Here is a 24,580-nt window from a genome sequence, read left to right on the forward strand (position 1 = left end):
TATAGCATGGGCAGAGGACTTCTGCAACTACAAAGATATTTCATGTATTTCCAGGGACTTTTAAGCTGACAAGTTTGTAGACAGAGGGGAAAGCAGAAGGACAACTAAAGACACGCATCATAGCCAATAAGCCAACTTCAAAAGTCTCACAGTACTGAAACTCAAAGGAGTGACTGACCTTAGTTGTCTGGGGTAATAGGTAGGCAGATTCAGGAGCAATCCCAGCAAGTGGAGGGCTATGCCTCCAAAGAAGACGGTTTGCTGTTATGTCTGGTCAAGCCTAGGCCACTCAGAGAGGTGGCATGAAAGCATGTGATGAAGCACCTGCTAGTCAGCCATACAAACAGTCAAATGATCATATTCCAGCTTTCATTAGCAAGAGACAATAAACTTAAAAAGCTTACAATCAAACTCCTGCCTCCTTTCCATATCACTGTCATAACCTCCTGTTTTTCTTTGCTCTGTTTAAGAGTTTGCCAAGTTTCCCTCATCTTCTTCATAGACATTAATATTTATATATTGCTTTTTTCTTTTAACAAGTTACTATTAAAACTCAGAAATTCTCATTTGCAATTGTACTATTTCCTGAAACATTATCTAGGGAACTAAGGGAAAAATTTTAATACTGCAGAGTTTATATTACTGATTTCTGATATGATTTTCCTAAGAACCACATACACTTATTTAAAATAGGGGATTTTTACAAGTCATTATGTATTGATGCTGGGACATAGTAGGTGTTACAATAAAAGCTTGCCAAAAAAAACTGCATGGGTTCTGTGTATTCACAAGAAAACAGCAGGTGTGGTCAAATTTATGAAGGGCCTAAACCACATCTCACAATTTCCAGGAGTCTGAAATGGCAGTTGTTTCATTATACGTGCCAAAAGTTGCTACCATTCTCAGGCATCTGGGGTTGGTGAAGGCAGGAGAAAAAGCTAGGCAGTGCCAATGGGCTGCTTAGGGAAGCTGGAAGAGAGGCATGGGATGGGATTTTTTCTGTCCTTTGGGCAGATATAATTAGAATCAGTGAGAGAGCCCTGATCCCCTGCTTCATAATCACACATCGCATTTCCCCATATTCCTATTTCTATTTGTATACCATAAGCATATAATCAAGAAAAAACCAGTTGTGGGAATACTGGTTCACTGTACAAATCTCATCTCATAAATACATTTATTTTTCCTGACCAAAGTACAGCCCTTTCATGCCCCTGTGTGGAGTTTTCTTTTCTTGGGATGCTTAAAATAACTAACATAGAGTGGGCATTTACTGTGTGTTACATGGTGCTGTACATTTGCACACCTCTTTTCTCAGTCAAATCAATCAATCAATCTGGGAGGTAGGCACTGCTCTATAACCTCCATTGAGTCTAGCACTGCTTACAAGAGGCCGCTGTAAAACTGTTGGATAGATGGATAAATAAAGACCAGAGTTGCCAGACATGATCAGATTACAAGGCCAAAGCTGGGATAATTTCCCGAACGATTAGGACAGAAACTGTGTGTATGTGTGCATGGAGGGAAGAGATGATACATTAAATAAAGGCCAGGCCTGGAGACAGTACATCTAAGAGGGTGAAAGGGCACCAAAGATTTTGCTTCACTTATTAGCCAGCATGCCCAAACCTTTTCTGACACAGCTTGTGAACACATCGCAAAAGATAATATCAGATAGCGGCATACTGGCCACCAGAAGCTTCCTGTATACAGCACGTTCTGCTCCTTGTTGTGACTTATGAAAAAAGAAGCTGGGTGGAAGAGTGGTTCAGGGGCAGAGCTGTACATATATTTAGTGACACAGAGGTAGATGAATACGAGATTTGGAGACAGGCCTTGGTGTCCTTTACCACTCTTATTTTAAGCCAGCAGGTTTACAAAATTAAAAAAAAAAAAAAAGAACATTAGTCTAAATAGGTTCTCATCTGCTGTTAAAATTGTACTAGCTCTAAGTAGCTCACTTTTGTAATTAAGTGAATAATATCTGAATGATGGCTTTATATGATGAGGAATAGAAATGGAATCAGAAAATACAGCATTACCTCAAAAAAATAATGCACCACAACAAAGTGGGATTCAAACCAGGTATGCAAGCATGCTTCAACATCAGAAAATCAATCAACACAATCCACCACATAAATAAAATCAAAGAATCACATGATGATCTCCATCAACGCAGAAAAGGCATCTGACAAAGTCCAACACCCACTCCTGATAAAATAGGAATAGATGGGAAATTCCTCAACATAATAAAGGGCATCTATACAAAACCAACAGCCAACATTATTCTTAATGGAGAAAGGCTGAAACCATTCCCCTTGAGAACAAGACAAGGATGCCCTTTATCACCACTCTTATTTAACATTGTGCTGGAAGTCCTAGCTAGAGCAATAAGGCAAGAAAAAGAAATAAGGGGCATCCAAATTGGTAAGGAAGAAGTAAAACTATCCCTATTTGCAGATGATATGATACTATACATAGAAAACCCAAAGGACTCCATGAGAAAGCTACCGGAACTAAGAGAAAAATTCAGCAGAGTGGCAGGATACAAGACAAACATACAAAAATCAGTTGCATTCCTATACACCAATAAAGAGAACAATGAAAAGGAAATCAGGAAAACAATATTATTTATAATAGCCCCTAAAAACAAACAAAACAAACAAACAAACAAACAAAAACTTAGGAATAAACCTAACCAGGGATGTAAAAGATCTATACAAAGAAAACTACAAAACACTACTGCAAGAAACCAAATGAGGCCTTCAGAAATGGAAAAACATACCATGCTCATGGATAGGTAGACTTAACATTGTGAAAATGTCAATTCTACCCAAAGCAATCTACAAATACAATGCAACCCAGATCCAAATACCCACAGCATTCTTTAAATAGATAGAAAAACTAATCATGGAAAGGGAAGAGGCCCCGGATAAGTAAAGCACTATTGAAGAAGAAGAATAAAGTAGGAGGACTTGTACTACCTGACCTCAGAACCTACTATACAGCTATGGTAGTCAAAACAGCCTGGTACTGGTACACCAACAGATATATAGGCCAAAGGAACAGAATTGAGAACCCAGATGTAAATCCATCCACTTAAGGTCACTTGATCTTCAACAAAGGCCCAAAGTCCATCAAATGGGGAAAAGACGTTCTTTTTAACAAATGATACAGGCAAAACTGGATGTCCAAATGCAAAAAAAAGAAACAGGACTCACACCTCACACCATACACAAAAACTAATTCAAAATGGATCAGAGACCTAAATATAAAACCCAAAACTATAAAGATCATAGAAGATAAAACAGGATTAACTTTAGAGGCCCTAATACATGGCATTAGCAGGATACAAACCATAACTAACAATACATAAACACCAGAAGATAAAGCTAAAAAACAGATCTTCTAAAAATTAAACACACGCCAATCAAAAGATTTCACCAAAAGAATTGTCTTAGTTATCTAGTGCTGCTATAACAGAAATACCACAAGTGGCTGGCTTTAACAAAGAGTTTATTTTCTCACAGAAAAGTAGAAGTCCAAATTCAGGGTGTCAGCTCCAGGGGAATTCTTTCTCTCTTTGTTGGCTCTGGAACAAGGTTTTCTTGTCAGTCTTCCCCAGGACTAGGAGCTTCTCTGCTCAGGTACCCTGGGTCTAAAGGATGTGCTTTGCTCCCAGTGCTGCTTTCTTGGTGGTATGAGGTCCCCATCTCTCTGCTTGCTTTCCTTTCATCTCTTGTAAGATGAAAGGTGGTATAGGCCACACCCCAGGGAAACTCCCTTACACTGGATCAGGAGTGTGACCTGGGTAAGGGTGGTGTTACAATTCCACCTTAATCCTCTTTAACAAAAAATTACAATCACAAAATGGAGGACAACCACACAATACTGGGAATCATGGCCCGGCCAAATTGATAATACACATTTCCTGGGGGACATAATTCAATCCATGACAAAAGTAAAAAGAGAACCTACAGACTGGGAAGAAATTTTGGCTATGACAAATCCCGCAAAGGTCTAATCTCTAAAATCTACAGGAAAATCCAACACCTCTACAACAAAAAGACAAATAATCCAATTAAAAAATTGGCAAAAGATACGAACAGACACTTTGCCAGAGAAGACATTCAAGTGGCTAATGGACACATGAGGAAATGCTAGCCATTAGAAAATACAAATCAAAACTACAATGAGATAATATCTCACCCTGACATTACTGGCAGGAATCAAAAAAAGAGAAAATAACAAATGTTGGAGCAGCTGTGGGGAGACTGAAGCTCTTATGCATGGCTGGTGGGAATGCAAAATGGTACAACCATTTTGGAAAATGATATGGTGCTTCCTTAAAAAGCTAGAAATAGAAATACCATATGATCCAGTAATCCCACTGCTAGGAATATATCCTAGAGAGATAAGAGCCGTCATAGGAATAGGCATGCACACCCATGTTCACTGCAGCATTATTCACAATAGCAAAAAGATGGAAACAGCCTAGAAGCCCATCAACACAGGAATGGATAAACAAACTGTGGTACATACACACAATAGGATACTATGCAATGATAAAGTGCAATGATGAATCTGCAAAGCATCTCACAACATGGATAAATCTGGAGGTCATTATGCTGAGTGAAATAAGTCAATCACAAAAGGGCAAATATTGTATAAGAACACTACTATAAAAACTCATGAAAGGTTTACACACAAAAATAAACAATCTTTATGAGGGAGGAGAAGGGTGGGAGGAAAAAACACTAAATAGACAATAGATAAGTGGTAACTTCAGGGAAGGGTAAGACAGTACACAACTTGTCAGCATAACTTGTCCAAGGCAAGGCCATGGAAGCTCCACAGACACATCCAAACTCTCTGTGGGACCAAATTACAGGGCTCAGGGCTGAGGTCTTAGGGAACATCTAGCTCAACTGGCATAGCATAGTTTATAAAGAAAATGTTTTACATTTTACTTTGGTGAGTAGCGCCTGGGGTCTTAAAAGCTTGTGAGTGGCCATCTAAGACACTCCATTGATCTCACCTCATCTGGAGCAAGGGAGAACAAAGAAAATCAATGACACAAGGGAGAGATTGGTCCAAAGGACTAATGGACCACAGTTACCACAGCCTCCACCATGCTAAGTCCAGCAAAACTAGATGAGGCCTGGCTACCACCACTGACTGCTCTGACAGGGATCACAACAGAAGGTCCCAGACAGAGCTAGAGAAAAAAGCAGAACAAAGTTTAAATCACAAAAAAAAAAAAAAAATCAGACTTACTGGTCTGACAGAGACTGGAGAAACCCCTAGAGTATGGTACCCGGACACCATTATAGCTCAGTAATGAAGTCACTCCTGAGGTTCTCCCTTCAGCCAAAGATTAGACAGGCCATAAAACAAAATGAGACTAAGCGGGCACACCAGCCCGGGGGCAATGATGAGAAGGCAGTAGCGGGTAGCAAAGCTGGTAATGGGGAACCCAAGGTAGAGAAAGGGAAATTGTTGACATGTCATGGGGTTGGCAGCCAACGTCACAAAACAATATGTGTATTAATTGTTTAATGAGAAACTAGTTTGCTCTGTAAACCTTTATCTAAAGTACAATAAAAAAATTTTAAAAAAGAAAATACAGCATTACCTATTTTACTCAGCAAATACTGAATAACTACTATGTGTTAAGAGCTAGGGATATAAAGATGCAGTTAATAAGTCAGTTCGATTAAACAGGGAGTGCAGGTAGAAACTTCCTAGAGATGGCAGAAAGAAGAATTTTAGTTCCCTCATTAGTGTTTACACTGAAAATCTAGCATTATCTTACATGTTGTGGGAGTTAACCCTTAAATAAATAAATAAATATGATAGGTGTTAAAATAATCTTTAAGACCTTATATTTTGGCGTCTTTATAAAAAAAAAAGTCCCCTCCCCACAATATTCTTATCTTTCCTACAGCTCTGTCTCAGCCTCAATTTCTACCTTTCACTTGGAAGAATATTACAATAGCTTGCTTTTATCTCTGCCTCTAGCTTCTATTGCCAAAAATGAAATGGACGGCAAAAACATTGATATCCTAGGCATTAGTGAGCTGAAATGGACTGGTACTGGCCATTTTGAATCAGACAATCATATGGTCTACTATGCCAGAAGACAACTTGAAGAGGAATGGCATTCCATTCATTGTCAAAAAAGAACATTTCAAGATCTATTCTGAAGCACAACACTGTCAGTGATAGGATAATATTCATATAACTACAAGGAAGACTAGTTAACACAACTATTATTCAAATTTACGTACCAATCGCTAAGGCCAAAGATGAAGAAACTGAAGATTTTTACCAATTTCTGGAGTCTGAAATTGATTGAATATGCAATCAGGATACATTTGATAATTACTGGTGATTGGAATGTGAAAGTTGGAAACAAAGAAGAAAGAAAATAAGGCCTTGGTGATAGAAATGATCCTGGAGATAGCGTGACAGAATTTTAGAGACCAGTGACTTCTTGATAGCAAATACCTTTTTCCACCAACATAAATGGTGATTATACAAGTGGACCTCATCAGATGGAATTCACAGGAATCAAGTCAACTACATCTGTGGAAATAGATCATGGAAAAGCTCAATATTATCAGTCTGTACAAGGCTAGGGGCTGACTGTGGAACAGACTATCAATTGCTCATATGCAAGTTCAAGTTGAAACTCATGAAAATTAGAACAAGTCCACAAGAGCCAAAGTACAACCTTGAATATATCCCACCTGAATTTAGAGGTCATCTCAAGAATAGATTTGGTGTACCGAACACTAATGACCAGATAAGCTGTGGAATGACATCAAGGACATCATACATGAAGAAAGCAAAAGGTCATCAAAAAGACAGGAAAGAAAGAAAAGATCAAAATGGATGTCAGAAGAGATTCTAAAACTTGCTCTTAAATGTCGAGTAGGTAAAGCAAAAGGAAGAAATGATGAAGTAAAAGAGCTGAACAGAAGATTTCAAAGGGCAGCTTGAGAAGACAAAGTATTATGATGACATGTGTAAAGACCTGGAGATAGAAAACCAAAAGGGAAGAACATGCTTGGCATTTCTCAAGCTGAAAGAACTGAAGAAAAAATTTAAGCCTTGAGTCTCAATACTGAAGGATTCTATGGGGAAAATATTAAATGATGCAGGAAGTATCAGAAGAAGATGGAAGGAATACACAGAGTCACTATACCAAAAAGAATTGGTTGACGTTCAACCCTTTCAGGAGGTAGCATATGATCAGGAACTGATGGTACTGAAGGAAGAAGTTCAAGCTGCATTGAAGACACTGGCGAAAAACAAGGCTCCAGGAATTGATGAAATACCAATTGAGATGTTTCAACAAATGCGTGCAGCACTGGAGGTGCGCACTTGTCTATGCCAAGAAATTTGGAAGACCGGTACCTGGCCAACCAACTGGAAGAGATCCATGTGTACGCCTATTCCCAAGAAAGGTGATCCAACTGAATGTGGAAATTATTGAACAATATTATTAACATCACATGCAAGTAAAATTTTACTGAAGATCATTCAAAAGCAGTTGCAGCAGTACATCGACAGGAAACTGCCAGAAATTCAAGTCAGATTCAGAAGAGGACCTGGAACCGGGAATATCACTGCTGATGTCACATGGATCCTGGCTGAAAGCAGAGAATACCAGAAAGATGTTTACCTATGTTTTATTGACTATGCAAAGGCATTTGACTGTGTGGATCGTAACAAATTATGGGTAACACTGCAAAGAATGGGGATTCCAAAACACTTCATTGTGCATCGTGTGTACATTGATCAAGAGGCAGTCGTTTGAATAGAACAAGGGTATACTGTGTGGTTTAAAGTCAGGAAAGGTGTGCTCCAGGGTTGTATCCTTTCACCATACTTATTCAATCTGCATGTGGAGAAAATATTCTAAGAAGCTAGACTATATGAAGAAGAATGGGGGCATCAGGATTGGAGGAAGACTCATTAACGACCTGCATTATGCAGATGACACAACCTTGCTTGCTGAAAGTGAACAGGACTTGAAGCACTTACTGATGAAGATTAAAGACCACAGCCTTCAGTATGGATTACACCTTAACATAAAGAAAACAAAAATCCTCACAACTGGACCAATAAGCAACATCATGATAAATGGAGAAAAGATTAAAGTTGTAAAGGATTTCATTTTACTTGGATCCACAATCAACACCCATGGAATCAGCAGTCAAGAAATCAAAAGATGCACTGCTCTGGGCAAATCTGCTGCAAAAAACCTCTTTGAAGTTTTACAAAGCAAAGATGTCACCTTGAAGACTAAGGTGCACCTGACCCAAGCCATGGTGTTTTCAGTCACCTCATATGCATGCGAAAGCTGGATGATGAATAATGAAGATGGAAGAAGAAATGACACCTCTGAATTGTGGTGTTGGTGAAGAATACTGAATATACCACGGACTGCCAAAAGAATGAACAAATCTGTTTTGAAAGAAGTACAACCAGAATTCTCCTTACAAGCAAGAATGGTGAGACTACATCTCACAAACTTTGGACATGTTATCAGGAGGGATCGGTCCCTGGAGAAGGCCATCACACTTGGTAAAGTAGAGGGTCAGTGAAACAGAGGAAAAAGAGGAAGACGCTCGACAAGATGGACTGACACCGTGGCTGCAACAGTGCAACAACTCTCTAGCATAACAATGATTGCGAGGATGGCGCAGGACCAGGCACTGTTTCGTTCTGTTTTACACAGGGGCACTACGAATAGGAACTGACTGAATGGCACCGAACAACAACAACTCTAGCTTCTAGAAGCCACTTCTCTTTCACTGCTGCCAGAATGGTTCTTCTAAGACACAAATCTGACTGCTAACTCCATACTTAAAGCTCATGCAATGGCTTTCATTGCTCTTAAAGACCCAGATCCTTAAAATAGTCTACAAGGGAAGCTGTGCATTTCCTGTGCTTTCCTCTCCAGCCTTATCTCTTTCTGGTTTTCTACTTATACTCTACAATCTATCCATTTAAGCATTTTTGAGTTCCTCAACTACATTTTTTTTTTTTTTTTTAAAACCTCTGGGCCTTCACTTATCTGTTCCCACTACTAGCTAGAACTCTTTCTTGAGGTTTCAGCTTAGATGTCACTTCATTCAAAAGCCTTCTTGGACCTCCAACTCCTCCAATTTAGGTTACAGGTCCTGCATTTTATTATCCAATGTTGTATTTCTCTACTAGTCTATAATGTCACAAAACCGCAAACTCTAAAGGGACAATTCCCATCAACTGGTCCAATGACTAGCACTTAGTTGTAACTTGATAGTTAGAATTTAGATGGATGAATGGACAAAGAAAATCCAACAGTTTATCAGTTGACCTACATGCTATGACCTATATATACATTAGCCTTGGTTGTGTTATTCTTGCCTTTACCCTAGTTTTACCCTCCATAGTCAAGGGTTACAATTTAATCGACTCTCTTTTTGAGACAGAATCCCAAAGTGATAAGAGCATAATTTCCTACACAGTTTTACAACAAGGAAGAGAACATTCATAAAGCATGGAAAACACTTTTCTGAAACATTTCAAGTAAAAACAGAAAAATGGGAGAGACACTCTGAAAGTGTTCTTTTTAAGCATCAAATTCTTATCCTCCCGACCAGGGTAAGACTCCGGCATACCAACCACAGCACTTAGTCAGCAATGGGTCAGTTTTTGTACAACAAAACCTGTCACAGGTAGAAAGGGTAGGCTGAGGGGGCAGAGAGGTGGCTGACCATTTATTCCAACAGTCGTGCTCAAGAGCCACATTCCACTGAACTCCCATATTTGTATCAGACCCAGTTTACATTATATGAAGTCAAAGGAGGCTGATGTATAATGCGGAGTAGCAATATATTAATTTATAATAAAAATATAAATATGAAGGAGCTTGGATCTCATGTTCTCATCCTGTTGTAAAACTACATAGGAAGGTAAGCTATGATCTGAAACTGGCTTGTGCAGCCTGAAATCACAGCAAGGAGGAGGTTAAGTGAATTATGATGCTAATGGCCTGGTAAAGAGCCTGGTGGAACAATGGTAAAGCGCTTGGCTGCTAACCGAAAGGTTGGTGATTTGAGCCCACCCAATGGCTCTCTGACAGATTCTTGGTGATCGGCTTCCATGAAGATTATAGCCAAGAAAATCCTATGGGGGTGGTTCTACCCTGTCACATGGGGTTGCTATGAGTCAGAATTGACTCAATGATACCTAACAACAATAATGGCCTGATTAGGATCATGGTCATGCCAACTGGTCCAAAGTCTTATTTTGTTTTTTAAATTTCAAAAGCAAGTCATGCTTCTGTTTCAGTTCTATTTTATGTCACAAAAGAGTAACAGGTTAAAGAAAAGCATCTGCCATATACCTTGGATTAGTTGCAAGCTTAGTGGTCATAAGCTTGGTAGTTGTCGCTCATCAGAGTTGGGCTTGGCCCTAGGGATTTAGGTGTTATAAAGGATACCACTGGCTTAGCAAAGAAAAAAAGGACAGGTAGCAAACAGCTGGCATGCAAAACCTCCCATACATAGGCAGAGCCACATATGGCTAGAGGGCACAGCTAGGTGATAAGTGATCTGGAATCAAGTAGGAGAGTCACAAGAGTCACTTGTTACTTATTCCCAAGGACATAAAATCATACAGAATCACAGAGGTGGAAGAGAGCTTGAGGATCATCTATTCAACCTCTCACATATAGGAATAACTTGTTCTAAGACACAAAACAAGTTTGTGGTCCAGGTGGGACTAGAACTCAGTTCAGTGCTCTCACATTATACCCCACTTTTTCTTTCTTATTTCATATCAGGATCTCGAAGTCAAAATCCAGGGCTCAAATGATGCTTTGAAGAAGAGAGCCCAAAGGAGAATGGGGAAGAGTACAAGAGACAAAGAAAATCGAACATGTGAAGGCAATATGGCTCAAACTGATGTTGGTTCTGATAGCTGGCCCTACCAAAATATCTCCATGGTCTCTCCCTGTAGACTCAAATATCAACAGATCCATGCCACTTAATTTCTGAGCTTTAGTTTTCTCATAAATGAAATGTATCTGAATATAATTATACCTAGTTCACAGTTATCAGAAGGGTAAAATGAAGTAATGTTTTCAAAAGAACATTAAACGAGTATTAGTATTTTCTCCTATTTGCTGCAAGAAACAATCTCATCTTATTCTGAATTTTTTTAACATTTGCACACTACCAGAAGTTGGGAAGGAAGGAGGAGATAGTATGACTGAAAGAGAAAGAGGCTCACACACAGAGAACATCTTGTTTTGTGAAAATGAGTTGAGTAACCACATTTTTTCCATAGTATGTCACTTGCTCCTTAGCCAGGACACTGAGATGGCTGGATCTCTGCTGTTCCTGAAAGTTATACTGTAGGACCTACTGAGGGTATGAGATGAGGGAAAAGGGAACTGTTGAAGGAAACAACCTGGCTAGTGGAATGATGACCAAAGAACTTGGTCTGGAAATGCCATCTGGTAGAACGTCTCTCTCTACCTTCTGAGCCTGGTACTTTTGGCCATCTTCTGTTAAAAATCAGTCTCCAGAGAGACACAAAAGAGGAGGGGAAAATAGTAAACTCCTCTGGAAGCTTCAACCACAGAGTGAGTCATATTTCTTATCAGCATGGTGTATAGTCAGGGAGGAATGCATGTCCAGCAATTTCTGGACACAAGGACTCTCAGCTCTTCTGGCTCTGGACAACAGCCTAACTGCTCTAGGAGATTTACCAGTCAAAATAGAGAATTATCTAGGCAAGAAAGTGAGAAAGTCAACCTACTAACTGAATTAAACCTGGAACACCAAAGCATGTCATGTTTTGGTTTCAAGTAAACAAAAATGACTCTACCACCACTGCCAAGGCACCTCTCTCCTTGCTGTTTTCACAGTTGTCATCTCACAGGGCTTGCAGGGATGGCAATGGATTTCCTGTATCAACCACAGGGCACTTGTTTCTTGAAGCACAGAGAGGAGTGCTACTTTTCTGAGCCAAGAAGTGTATCTTGCCCATCCTACCGTAATTTACCTCCACCTGTATGCCACGATCCTAATCTAAGCAACCATCAACTCTTCCTTCTTCCATAGCTACTACTGTACAACCTATTCTCCATAGAACAGGCCAAGTGATTTCAATAATAGCTTTATTGACATATAACTCACATACCATAAAATTCACCCTTTGAAAGTATACAACTCAGTGGTTTTGAGCATCTTCACAGAGTTGTGAAAACATCACTCCTATCTAATTTTAAAGCATCTTTATTGCCTCAAAAAACCCAAAAAACCACACACACAAAAAAAATACCCATTAGCAGTCACTCCCCACCCTGCTCAGCCCAGCTCCTGGCAGCTGCTAATTTATATACGTCTCTATGTATTTGCCTACTCTAGGCATCTCATATAAATAGAATCATACAACGTATGGTCTTTTGTGACTGGCTTCTTTCACTTAGCATAATGTTTTTAAGGTACATCCATGTTGTAGCTGTATTAGTACTTCATTTTCTTTTATTGTTAAATAATACTTCGTTATACGATATACCACATTTTGCTTATCCATTCATCAGTAAATGGACATTTGGGTTGTTCCCACTTTTTTGGCTATTATGAATGACACTATGATGAACATTCATGCATATGGCTTGTGTGTCTATATGTTTTCAATTCTCTTGGGTATATACCTAGGAGTAGAATTTCTGGGACATATGGTAACTCTATTTTTAACATTTTGAGTAACTTCCAAGCTGTTTTCCGAAGTGGCTGCAGCATTTTACAATCTCACCAGCAACGTATGAAGGTTCCACTTTCTCCACGTCTTCACCAACACTTGTTATTGTCCATCTTTTGATTATAGCCATACTTATGAGTGTGAAGTAGTATCTCACTATGTTTTGGTTTGGATTTCCCTAGTGACTAATAGGGTTGCTATGAGTCGGAATCCACTCAACTAGAACGGGTTTAGTGACTAATGAGGAGTCTCTGGGTGGTACAAACGTTTAAGTGCTCAACTACAAGCTGAAAGGCTGGCAGTTCAAACCCACAAAGGTGCCTTGGAACACGGGCCTGGCTACCTGCTTCTGAAAAGTAATAACCTTAAAAACTCTATGGAGCAGTTCTACTCTGTACCCATGGGGTTTCCGTGAGTTGGAATCAACTTGGCAGCAATTAACAATAACAACAACAATAAACAATAGTGACTAATGATGTTGAGCATCTTTTCATGTGCTTATTGGCCATTGGTATATCTCCTTTGGAAACGCTGGTGGCATAGTGGTTATGTGCTACGGCTGCTAACCAAAGGGTCTGCAGTTCAAATCCGCCAGGTGCTCCTTGGAAACTATGGGGCAGTTCAACTCTGTCATATAGGGTCGCTATGAGTCGGAATCGACTCGATGGCAACAGGTTTGGTTTTAAATGTCTATTCAAATTTTTTGCCTATTTTTTTTTTATTGTTGAGTTGTAAGCGTTCTTTATATATTCTGGATACAGGTCAAAATGACTTTTAAAAGTAAATTAGATCTTGTTACTCCTTTGCTTAGAACCCTCTAATAGTTCCTCAGTATATTTAGAATAAAATAAAAAATTATCACTCTGACTTACAAAGTCCTACATAATTTGTCCACTGCTAACTTTCCCAGTACCATCTTGATATTATTCTCCCCCTCACACACTGCATTCTAGCTACACCAGCCTTCTTTCTGACCTTGAAACATACCAAGTTCATTCATGACTCAGCACCATTGTATGAGCTGTTACATCTGCCTGTTTGGAACGCTCTTTCTTTGGCTGGCTCCTTCTCATCATTCAGATCTCAATTCAGTTATCACCTTTTCAGATAAATTTTCCTAAAAAGGAATTCTATCTAAAGAAGAAGCTCCTCTTCCACAAAGGGGTACAGGAAGATTTTGGGGGTAATGGATATATTCATTATCTCGATTGCAATAATGGTTTCATGGATGTATCTATAAAACAAACAACTGTTCAAACTGCATACTATAAATATTTTAAATATGTGCAGTTTATTTTATGTCAATTATACCTCAATAAAGGGTCCCTGGGAGGCGCTAACAGTTAGGCAGTAGACTACCAGCCAACAGGGTGGTGGTCTGAGGCCACCCAGAGGCACCTCTGCAGAAAGTCCCGGTGATCTGCTTCCGAAAGGTCACAGACCTGAAAATCCCAAGGAGCACATTCTCCTCTGACACACACGGGCTTGTCAGGAGTGGGATCCAACTCCATGGCGACTAACGCAGCAAGACCTGCTAAACAAAGAGCTCCTTCGACACCCACACCTCCACTGTCACTATCTGATCATTCTCAATTGTTTTATTTCCTGAGGAAATTATCTTATTTCTATTTAAGGAAATTTTCTCTCTGAAATGATATATTGTTTACCTCTTGATTTAAGTGTTTACTGTCTGTCTTACCCCACTTGGGGACGGGAGCGGTGGTGGTTCCGTGGTAGAATTCTTGCTTCCATGCAGGAGATCTGGGTTCAATTCCAGGCCAAGGCACTTCATGCACTGCTACCACCCATCTGTCAGTGGAGGCTTGTGTGTTGCTACGATGCTAAACAGGTTTCAACGGAGCTTCCAGACCAAGACAGACTAGGAAACCAGGCCTGGCAATCTACTTCTGAAAAGGAGTCAATGAAAACCCTATGGATCACAGTGGTCTGATCTATAACCAATCATGGGGATGGTACAGGACCAGGCAGTGTTTCCTTCTGCTGTGCATGGGGTCCCCATGAGTTGGGGGCGAACTCAATGGCAGCTGACAATAACAACATCCCACTAGAATGCAAGTGCCATGAGGACAGGAACACTGCTCATCTTCTTCACTGTTGTACCCTCAGCCTGGTTTACAACAGGTGCTCAATAAATATTTGGCTAAGTGAATGAATTCAGCAGAGGTTTAGAAAAGAGAACCTCCAACAATATGGTGACTTTCCATTCCCTCAAAGATTCACCAGAACTTATAGACTTAAGGGGATGAAATTATTATTACGTTCTTTAAAAAGAACAGTTATCTCAAAATTTATCCTGGGTCATCTCCACCATCATGATCATCAGAACTATCATGTACTGTTCAACTACTCCGTGGCACCATTCCAGTACTTTATATATACTCTCCCATTGGTAGGGATTATTCTTAGCATGGTATTATAATAATGATAATATAGCATGTTATAATAACCACATAATACATATTATGTAGTAATATTAAATATAACAAAGTATATAATAACCATAATAGCAGCAGTAATACAATAAAAACATTTGTTTAGCATTTGCTATTTGCCAGATATTATGTACACATTTTACCCATATAATCTCATTTATTCCTCACAATAACTTTATGAAGTAGGTGGTCTTTTATAGATAAGGAATTTGAAGTTTAGAGAGGTGAATTAACTGCCCAAAGTCACACAGCTGGTAAAAGGCAGAGCTAGAACTCAAACTCTATCTTACTTCAAAGCCCATGCTCTTTCCATTCTTCCATAGTGGTTCTCTAGTATTTTACAACACAGAGTTACTCCAGCTCATACATAAAGCCCATAAGGACTGAGGAAGATGCCTACCCTGAAAGTGACACAATTCAAACTCTTAATGGGTTAGGGACAAAAGTAAGGGATAAGCTAGTTGCCTGAGAATAAGCCGGAATATTTAGAGCAAGGGATTTCTACATTATCCCAAGTTCTATATGTGTGGCTTCGTTTGATACTAAATTCTTACTGTTTCTGATTATCTCTGGTAAGTCTTGGTTTTTACCTAAACTGCTGGCCCCTGCTCCTTTCTGCCTGTTAGTGAAGTTAATGGGTAAAGATATGCTAACCATGAAAGACCTAGGTAATCTCCCTTATCATTTGGGCCCTGTTTCGAGGGCCACAGGAGGAGGCCTTTACCTTTTGTGCCTGGCGGCTGTAGGTTGTCTCCAGTCAAAAAACACCAGCCCACAGGGAAGATGTCCCGGGAGTCGAAGCGGCACCAGTAGTCAAAGGCCCCTCGCCACCCGTCGAAAGTGACGAGCACCTCTGAGCCCCGCACCTCCCCAATAGTGGCTGGGCAGATGAAATGAGGGTTCTTTCTGTCCACAGCTTCTAGCTTCATTCCCATTTTGAAGAAGTTGTGGGAAGGAGATGGTGGTTCCTAGATGAGAAACAGAAATACACAGACTTAGACACAAAGAGAGAGGCTGTATGCGAGCAGACTGCATTTATTTCATAGGGATGATTAAAAAGTGACTGTGATTTATAATGAAGATTTAGTCTTTCTTTTAAATAAATTTCAAACTATAACAAAGTATTACTTTGTTAATCCTAACATTTTCACTGACATCTTTGCTTTAGATCTTTTTTTATTTTTAAGAAATAAAAGATTACAAATAAAGTTGACTACTTTGCCCTCTTCCTGCATCCAATTTCCCTTCCGCCTACAACAGACATAAACTATTACCCCTGCATGTTTTTATACTTTACTACATATGCACATGGAGCCCTGGTGGTGCAAGGATTAAGTGTTTACCTGCTAACCAAAAGGTCAGCAGTTTGACTCCACCAAGCTGCTCCTTGGAAACCCTGTGGAGCAGTTCTACTCTGTCCTACAGGGTCGTTATGAGTTGGAATTGACTCAACAGTAATGGGTTTGGTTTACATGTGTACATATCCATTTGCATGCTTTTAAATTTTGTATAAATGGTATCATACTATACATATTACTCTAATTTTTTGTTGTTGTTGTTGAGATTATATTTCTCAGATTTACCCATGTTGATGAATTTAGCTCCAGTTTATTTAAACTGCTGAATAGCCTTCTATTATATGTATATAGTACGACTCACTAATTTTCTTTTGATGGACATTTAAGGTTGTTTCCAGTTGTTTACTATTTCAGAAGAGTTTTAATTAATATTCTTAAACTTGTTACTTTATATATATGTGGGAAGGTTTCTCTAGGATATATACCTCACAAGTAGAATTTCTGGGCTATGGGATAGATATAAAGCCTTGGTGGCACAGTGGTTAAAGCACTTGGCTGCTAACTGAAAGGTGGGCAGTTCGAACCTACTAGCTGTTCCGAGGGAGAAAGATGTGGCAGTCTGCTTCTGCAAAGATTTTAGCCTTGGAAGCCTTACGGGGCAGTTCTACTCTGTCCTATAGGGTCGCTATGAGTTAGAATTGACTTGATGGCAGTGAGTTTGGTTTGGTTTTGGTGGTGCAATGGTTAAGTGCTTGGCTGCTAACTGAAAGGTCAGTGGTTCAAACCCACCAGCCGCTCTGCAGGAGAAAGATGTGGCAATCTGCTTCCATAAAAATTACAGCCTTGGAAACTCTATGGGGCATTTGTACTCTGTCCTATAGGGTCACTATGAGTCAGAACCAACCTGATGGCAATGGTTTGGTTTACGATGAGTTTTAGGATAGATATATAAAGAGCCTTGGTGGCACAATGGTTAAGCATTTGGCTGCTTAGGTCGGTGGTTTGAACCTACCAGTGGCTCCCCAGGAAAAAAGTCCTGGCAATCTGCTCCCGTAAATATTACAGCCTAGGAAACCCAATTGAGCAGTTCTACTCTGTCCTATAGAGTTGCTATGAGTTGGAATCGACTGGATGGCAGGACAGATATTTACATCTTTCACGTTAATAAAATACTGTTAAATTGTCTTCCAAAGTGAAGGTAAAATTGCATACTCTCACCAGCAAGGTAGAGAATTCCTGGGTGCCTATTCCTAACAAATCAAGTTTCAAAATACGTGCTGTACTCACTATTCTGTTCCTTTGGTTTTACTATGTAAACTTGTATCAACAACATAGTCTTAACAAGTGGACATCTGGCAGGAAAAGTCTCCCTACTTTGTCATTCTTCAATGTTTTTTTGGCTATTCTTTATCCTTGATATTTCACACGAATTTTAAAATCGGCTTTTCAAATTCTACCAAAAAGCCCTCTTAGGATTTTGACTGGAATTGCAATACATTTCTAGGTTAATTTAGGAAGAAATAACCTTTGTATGATATTGAGCCTTTCCATATAAGAACATGATAGTCTTTTTCGTTTGTTAAGTCTTCTTCAATGTAGATTTCTTCTTTAATATAGATTTTTAAAATTCCTCTACAAATATTTCATGCTTCTTATTAACATTTTTTCTACATATATTATAATTTTATTGCTATCATAAAGTATCTTTCAAAATCTTTGTTTTCAAACCATAGGTTGTAGTTAAATAGGAATTGACTCGACAGCACTGGGTACTGGGTTAATTGATTTTTTTAAATAATTTTTATTGTGCTTTAAGTGAAAGTTTACAAATCAAGTCAGTCTCTCACACAAAAACCCATATACACCTTGCTACACACTCCCAATTACTCTCCCCCTAATGAGACAGCCTGCTCTCTCCCTCCACTCTCTCTTTTCGTGTCCATTTCACCAGCTTCTAACCCCCTCCACCCTCTCATCTCCCCTCCAGGCAGGAGATGCCAACATAGTCTCAAGTGTCCACCTGCTCCAAGAAGTTCACTCCTCACCAGCATCCCTCTCCAACCCATTCTCCAGTTCAATCCCTGTCTGAAGACTTTGCTCGTAATTACCTTGTGTCCTTGGTGTTCTTCATTCTCCTTTGATCCAGGTGGGTTGAGACCAATTGATGCATCTTAGATGGTCACTTGCTAGCGTTTAAGACCCCAGACGCCACTCTTCAAAGTGGGATGCAGAATGTTTTCTTAACAGATTTTACTATGCCAATTGACTTAGATATCGCCTGAAATCATGGTCCCCAAACCCCTGCCCCTGCTACACTGGGCTTCGAAGCATTCAGTTTATTCAGGAAACTTCTTTGCTTTCGGTTTAGTCCAGTTGTGCTGACCTCCCCTGTATTGCGTGTTGTCTTTCCCTTCACCTAAAGTAGTTCTTATCTACTATCTAATTAGTGAATACCCCTCTCCGACCCACCCTCCTCTCGTAACCACAAAAGAATGTTTTCTTCTCAGGTTAAACTATTTCTTCTCAGTTTAAACTATTTCTCAAGTTCTTATAATAGTGGTCTTATGCAATATTTGTCCTTTTGCAACTGACTAATTTCACTCAGCATAATGCCTTCCAGGTTCATCCATGTTATGAAATGTTTCACAGATTCATCACTGTTCTTTAGTGATACGTAGTATTCCATTGTGTGAATTTACCATAATTTATTTATCCATTCATCCGTTGATGGGCACCTTGGTTGCTTCCATCTTTTTGCTATTGTAAACAGTGCTGCAATAAACATGGGTGTGCATATATCTGTTCATGTAAAGGCTCTTATTTCTCTAGGATATATTCCAAGGAGTGGGATTGCTGGATCATATGGTAGTTCTATCTCTAGCTTTTTAAGGAAGCGCCAAGTAGATTTCCAAAGTGGTTGTACCATTTGACATTCCCACCAGCAGTGTATAGTGTTGCAATCTCTCCACAGCCTCTCCGACATTTATTATTTTGTGTTTTTTGGATTAATGCCAGCCTTGTTGGAGTGAGATGAAATCTCATTGTAGTTTTGATTTGCATTTCTCTAATGGCTAATGATCGTGAGCATTTCCTCACGTATCTGTTAGCTACCTGAATGTCTTCTTTAGTGAAGTGTCTATTCATATCTTTTGCCCATTTTTTAGTAGGGTTATTTGTCTTTTTGTAGTTGAGTTTTTGCAGCATCATGTAGATTTTAGAGATCAGATGCTGATCGGAAATGTCATAGCTAAAAACTTTTTCCCAGTCTGAAGGTAGTCTTCTTACTCTTTTGGTGAAGTCTTTGGATGAGCATAACCATAGCTGTTTGATTTTTAGGAGCTCCCAGTTATCTAGTTTTTCTTCTGCATTTTAATAATGTTTTGTATACTATTTATGCCATGTATTAGGGCTCCTAACGTTGTCCCTATTTTTTCTTCCATGATCTGTAATTGATTTTTTAAAATTGATCAATTGATTTGATACTGGTTTGCTTATGCTTACTGATCAATTTTTTGTCTACTTGATTTATCAATTATTGAGAGGTATGTATTAAAAATTTCCCTAGTGATTGTGGATTTTTCATTTTTTCCATCTAATTCTGTCAAACTTGCTTTATATACTTTGAGGGTATGTTTTTTCAAGAGCATGTGAATTTATACCTAATTTATCTTTTTGGTGAACTGTACTTTTTTATTATTAGGTAATGACCTCTTGTCATCTAAGTCTTTGTCTGATTTTAGTATAGTTAACATTAGCTTTGCTTTGATACAAATTTGCCTGGCTTATCTTTTATATTGTTTTACTTTTAATATTTTTATGTCATGTGTTTTAGCAGTGTCTCTTGTAAATAGCACATAGCTAGATTTTTAAAGATTCTAATCTATGTCTAACTAAACTGATGAGTTTAAGCTTATTTCTTGTGTTAACTGACGTATTTAGATTTATTACAGCTATCTTATTGTCTACATTTCTATATAACCTGATTTTTCAAGGCTCTTTTTCTCCTTATCAATTGAGTTTTCTTCCCTTTTTCCCCCTTCACTGATTCAGAAGTTAACCATCCCATTTATTGTCTTTTAGTGGATTCCCATATGAGTTTAACTACATACTTGACATAACAAAATCTAAAGTTCTTGTTTATCTCTAATCTCAAACAACACAAGAACATTAGAATATTGTGACTACTCCTAAATTACACAGGTGTTCAATAATTTAGTTTCACATTGTTATCCTGCCAATTAATCACTTTAGTTATTATAATTGGTTTATACAATTACAAGCAATGCTTGATTAGTTTTTACTCACTGTTAACAAGTATCTTTCCTCACCATTATTTCTTGCATCTCATTCTTACTTTCCAGGTTCAAGTACCTTATTCCTGAAATATATTCAAGCTGTTCTTTCACTGAATATGTTAATATTCATTCATGTTGGTTTGTTTGAAAATATCTTGATTTTACCCTCATTCCAAAATAACAGTACAGCTAGATAGAGAATTTGAGATGGACCATTATTTTCTCTCAGTGCTTTGAAGGTATTATTCCATTATCTTCTAGTTTCCACTGCTGCTGTCAAGAAATGCGCTGTTAGCCCAACTGTAATCCTTTAAAGGATTCTGTTCCACAGCTTGCTCATATCTCCTCTTCTGCTTTTAGTTTTCTGTTGTACCATGATGTTTTACGGCATGTGTTTGTTTTTAATACACATTCTGGAAAATTCTCAGTCATTATCTTTTCAAATATTGCCTCTTTTCTGTTCTTTCTAATTAATCTTTCTGGATTTCCTGTCCAGCGTATATTGGGCCTTCTAATATTATTCTCCTTGTCTCTTTAGTATTTTTCACCTTTCTCTCTCTGTGAAGCACTCTAGGTAATTTCCTTACACATGTCTTTCCGTTAGTAATTCTTTACCGATGTCCAAGCTGTTTATTCGCCTACCTATTAATTTTTTATTTCAATGATTGTTTCATTTCTAGATGTTCTATTTGGTTCTTTTTCAAATCTGTCTTTAAAAAAGTAGTATTTTATACTTTTGCATTTAAAAAATTCCCTATTTTATTCCTTGGTCATTTTCCAATACTTAATTTATAATCTCTATCTGATATTTCTATTATCTGAAAGTCCTTGAGTTTATAATCTTACTGTTTGTTGTGTCTACTGACTCCCCATCATGTTAGATTGTTTGGAGTATTTTTGAGGGTTTTGTACTTCTGGACTGAGAGCTCATCTTCAGTGATGCCCTGCCTTTTGAGACTTCTATTCAACCTGAGTTAAAAGCATGTCCCCTGAGTGGTTTTGAGTTTGCTTCTGCAGGTGCTCAGAAATATCTCCATACAACTTTGGGATTCCTACACAACACAAGTACTATATCTGAACTCTGGACTTAACATGGGAAAAGACTCTGTTTTATCAGAAGAGATGGCTCCATTCCCATCCCAACCCAGAGCCCAGGCAAAAAAGTCTTTGTCATCAATGCAATAATCTTTTCATTAAGGGGTAAATTTTTGAGGGATCTGATCTGGTTTTTATGACAGTTTTAAGTCCACATCCTTGCCTTTCCTGGGCCCAAGGCCTCATCTTCCATCCAATTTTGGCTGTTAAAAGACAAGATCCTTGGAAAAGAACTGACAAAGCCCCTTAAGGCAGCTGCAGGTTCAGTGCACACATTTAACACTCTGGTTTTCCTTCTTCATTTTTGACCTCTGGAAAATTTTCTTACTTTCTGGCAAGCTCGCCAAAGCATTTAAAGGTATATATATATATATTTTTTCTCCATCACTTCGAGATGTTTTATAATGAAAGGGTTTTAAAGTTACTCAGTACATTTTATTTTGGGAACCAGAGCCTTCTCAAGATTTAAACTTAAATAGCAGCATAGGCAAACCTAATTCAGTCCCCTTTACAGCAACCCTAACCCTATTAAAATAATTCAGCTGATAGCAGACTGACTACCTCATCCCTTGAGAAACAATGAAGAGCAAATACAGCTTTGGGATTCCTATTCCACCACTTACTAGCTACGTAATCTTGGGCAAGTTTTTTATTTAAAAGTATTTGTTTCCTTGACTATTAAATGGAAGTACTAATTTCTATTTCATAAAGTTAGTGTGAGTATTAAATTAGAGAGTATATATAAATCCTCAAACATATTGTAGGTGCTCAAAAAAAAGTCTTTCTCTCTCTCTGTTTAGAAAATAGACTTAGAGAACTAAAGAATCTGTAATAAGAATAGCCCCTTTAGATTTGTTACATTTTATATGTCCTACTAATAAACACATTTTAACTTCTTAATAACTCTGAGGTAGACAGATCTCCACTTACATATGAGGTCAAAAGTCATTTAACAGTTTGTCCTAAGTGGACATGGCTTACTATTAGCAGAGCTAGGACTCCCAAACCAGGAATCTTAATTTACGGTCTAATATTGTCCCCCGATGCATAACTGCTGCTTCACAAGGTACTAAACAAAATCCTTTTTCTGAACTAGTTTCTGAGAAATCATCCTCAGGCCATAAATATAATGTAGACATCAGAGGCTCATTAACTGAGAGACTGTAAGCATTTGAACTCAAGCAGCTTATAGCCGGTGATATTTGAGGGACACCATACCTTGTGGAAAATCCTGATGGGAGCCATCTCTGCTCCATTTAATGTCTTCAAAAGGAACATGGGCCAAGAGGAAGCATTCAGCCGAAAACCTGCAGCAAACATAATGGACAACAGATGAAAAATATGTTTCAAAGGAATGGTGATATCAAGTTCTCCCTTTGGAATCCAGCTACTACTGCCACAACCTACACTGACAGACACCGAATCATAGACTCTTAGGAAATAACTTAAAGGTTAAATGGAAGAAGTGTCTCATTAGACAGGTGAGGAATATGAGGCATAGAAGAGGGAATGTAACTTGTCCAAGGTAATGCTGAAAAGTAAGTAGTGGGAGTCTGTAAACCTTGTTTCCTGACTCTAAGACAAATATTACAGAATATGTGTAATGCCTAGAAAACTTTCTTTGAAAAATTCAAAAAAAAAAGTGAAATAGGGTTAACAGATACGTAGAAATGATCTAGACAGCACAGTATGAAAGGGATATCATCATTTCTTAAAAAGAAACCAAATATGTCAACTGATGTCTTTGATAACCAAATATTTTTGGTTTACCACAATATATACTATTTCTCTCTCTCTCTCTCTCTCTCTGTTACACACACACATTCAAACACACACGCCAAGTACAAAACACTTCCTTGATATTCACTGTTAACAGCTAAGGATCAGGTAACGATGAAGATGGGAGAGATCATCCCATACAAAAATTTTCATTTTCCAAAACTTGAAAAGAAGGTCATAGAGATGAATTGTCCATGGTCATTCAGCAAGTAAGAACCAGTAAGAATGTACTGTCTAATTAATGAATTGTAAAAATAAGATCATTATCATAGTTAGGTCTTCCAATTAGAGCTCCAAGTGCTTCCTTCAATTTGGCTTCAACTCTCCATCTGAGATACCAAATTCTAGTGCTTTTCCACAGTCTCCCAACCTACCACACTCTTCCCATTCCTGATGAAAGAACGGATAGGCTGAGAGCTGAAAACAACAGCAAGAGTATCTAATATTATTGAGTACTTTACTGTGTGCTAGATACTGTGTCAATCACTTTACATGGATGATCTAATTTAATCCTCAAGACAACCCTATGAGGTTATTAGATATTATCTTAATTTTATACAGGAGGAGAGAGACACAGAGTTAAGTAAATTGCTTATGATTTTACGTACAGTGAGCAAATGGCAAAGATGGGATTGAAACACAGGCAATCTGACTCATGAACCCTCACTCTTACCCACTACACAATACTGTCTTAATATGCAGGTAAGATAAAAAAGGAAGTCAAAAGAGAGTTACCATCCCAGATGATTTAAACTTTTAGCCCCAAAGCTGGTTAGGCTAAGCTAAGCCTCCCAAGTTCAAGACTTCCTGGGATAGCTCTTCCACAGCAACAACGGCAGTAGCTATGTGGACACTTCTATCACTCAGCCTAAAATTGCCTTCACTTACTTTA

The 24,580-nt window shown here is 38.5% G+C and overlaps 1 protein-coding gene and 1 long non-coding RNA gene across 13 annotated transcripts in view; one reads left to right on the forward strand and one right to left on the reverse strand.

The window, feature by feature from the left end:
- The window catches only part of LOC126072964 (uncharacterized), a 169,666-nt gene that overhangs the window by 68,235 nt on the left and 76,851 nt on the right, over positions 1-24,580 (forward strand). The window lies entirely within an intron of this gene.
- SCMH1 (Scm polycomb group protein homolog 1) overlaps positions 1-24,580 on the reverse strand; it is a 200,023-nt gene that overhangs the window by 60,419 nt on the left and 115,024 nt on the right. For all 11 annotated transcript variants that reach the window (XM_049878947.1, XM_049878954.1, XM_049878951.1 and 8 more), the window contains 2 exons: positions 23,128-23,216; positions 15,946-16,189 (listed from right to left, as the gene is read on the reverse strand). In XM_049878947.1, the coding sequence (XP_049734904.1) occupies positions 15,946-16,189; positions 23,128-23,216 (333 nt within the window). The remainder of the gene's footprint in view (positions 1-15,945; positions 16,190-23,127; positions 23,217-24,580) is intronic.

The sequence above is a fragment of the Elephas maximus genome, chromosome 3 (assembly GCF_024166365.1).
Source record: "Elephas maximus indicus isolate mEleMax1 chromosome 3, mEleMax1 primary haplotype, whole genome shotgun sequence".
Lineage (NCBI taxonomy): Eukaryota > Metazoa > Chordata > Mammalia > Proboscidea > Elephantidae > Elephas > Elephas maximus.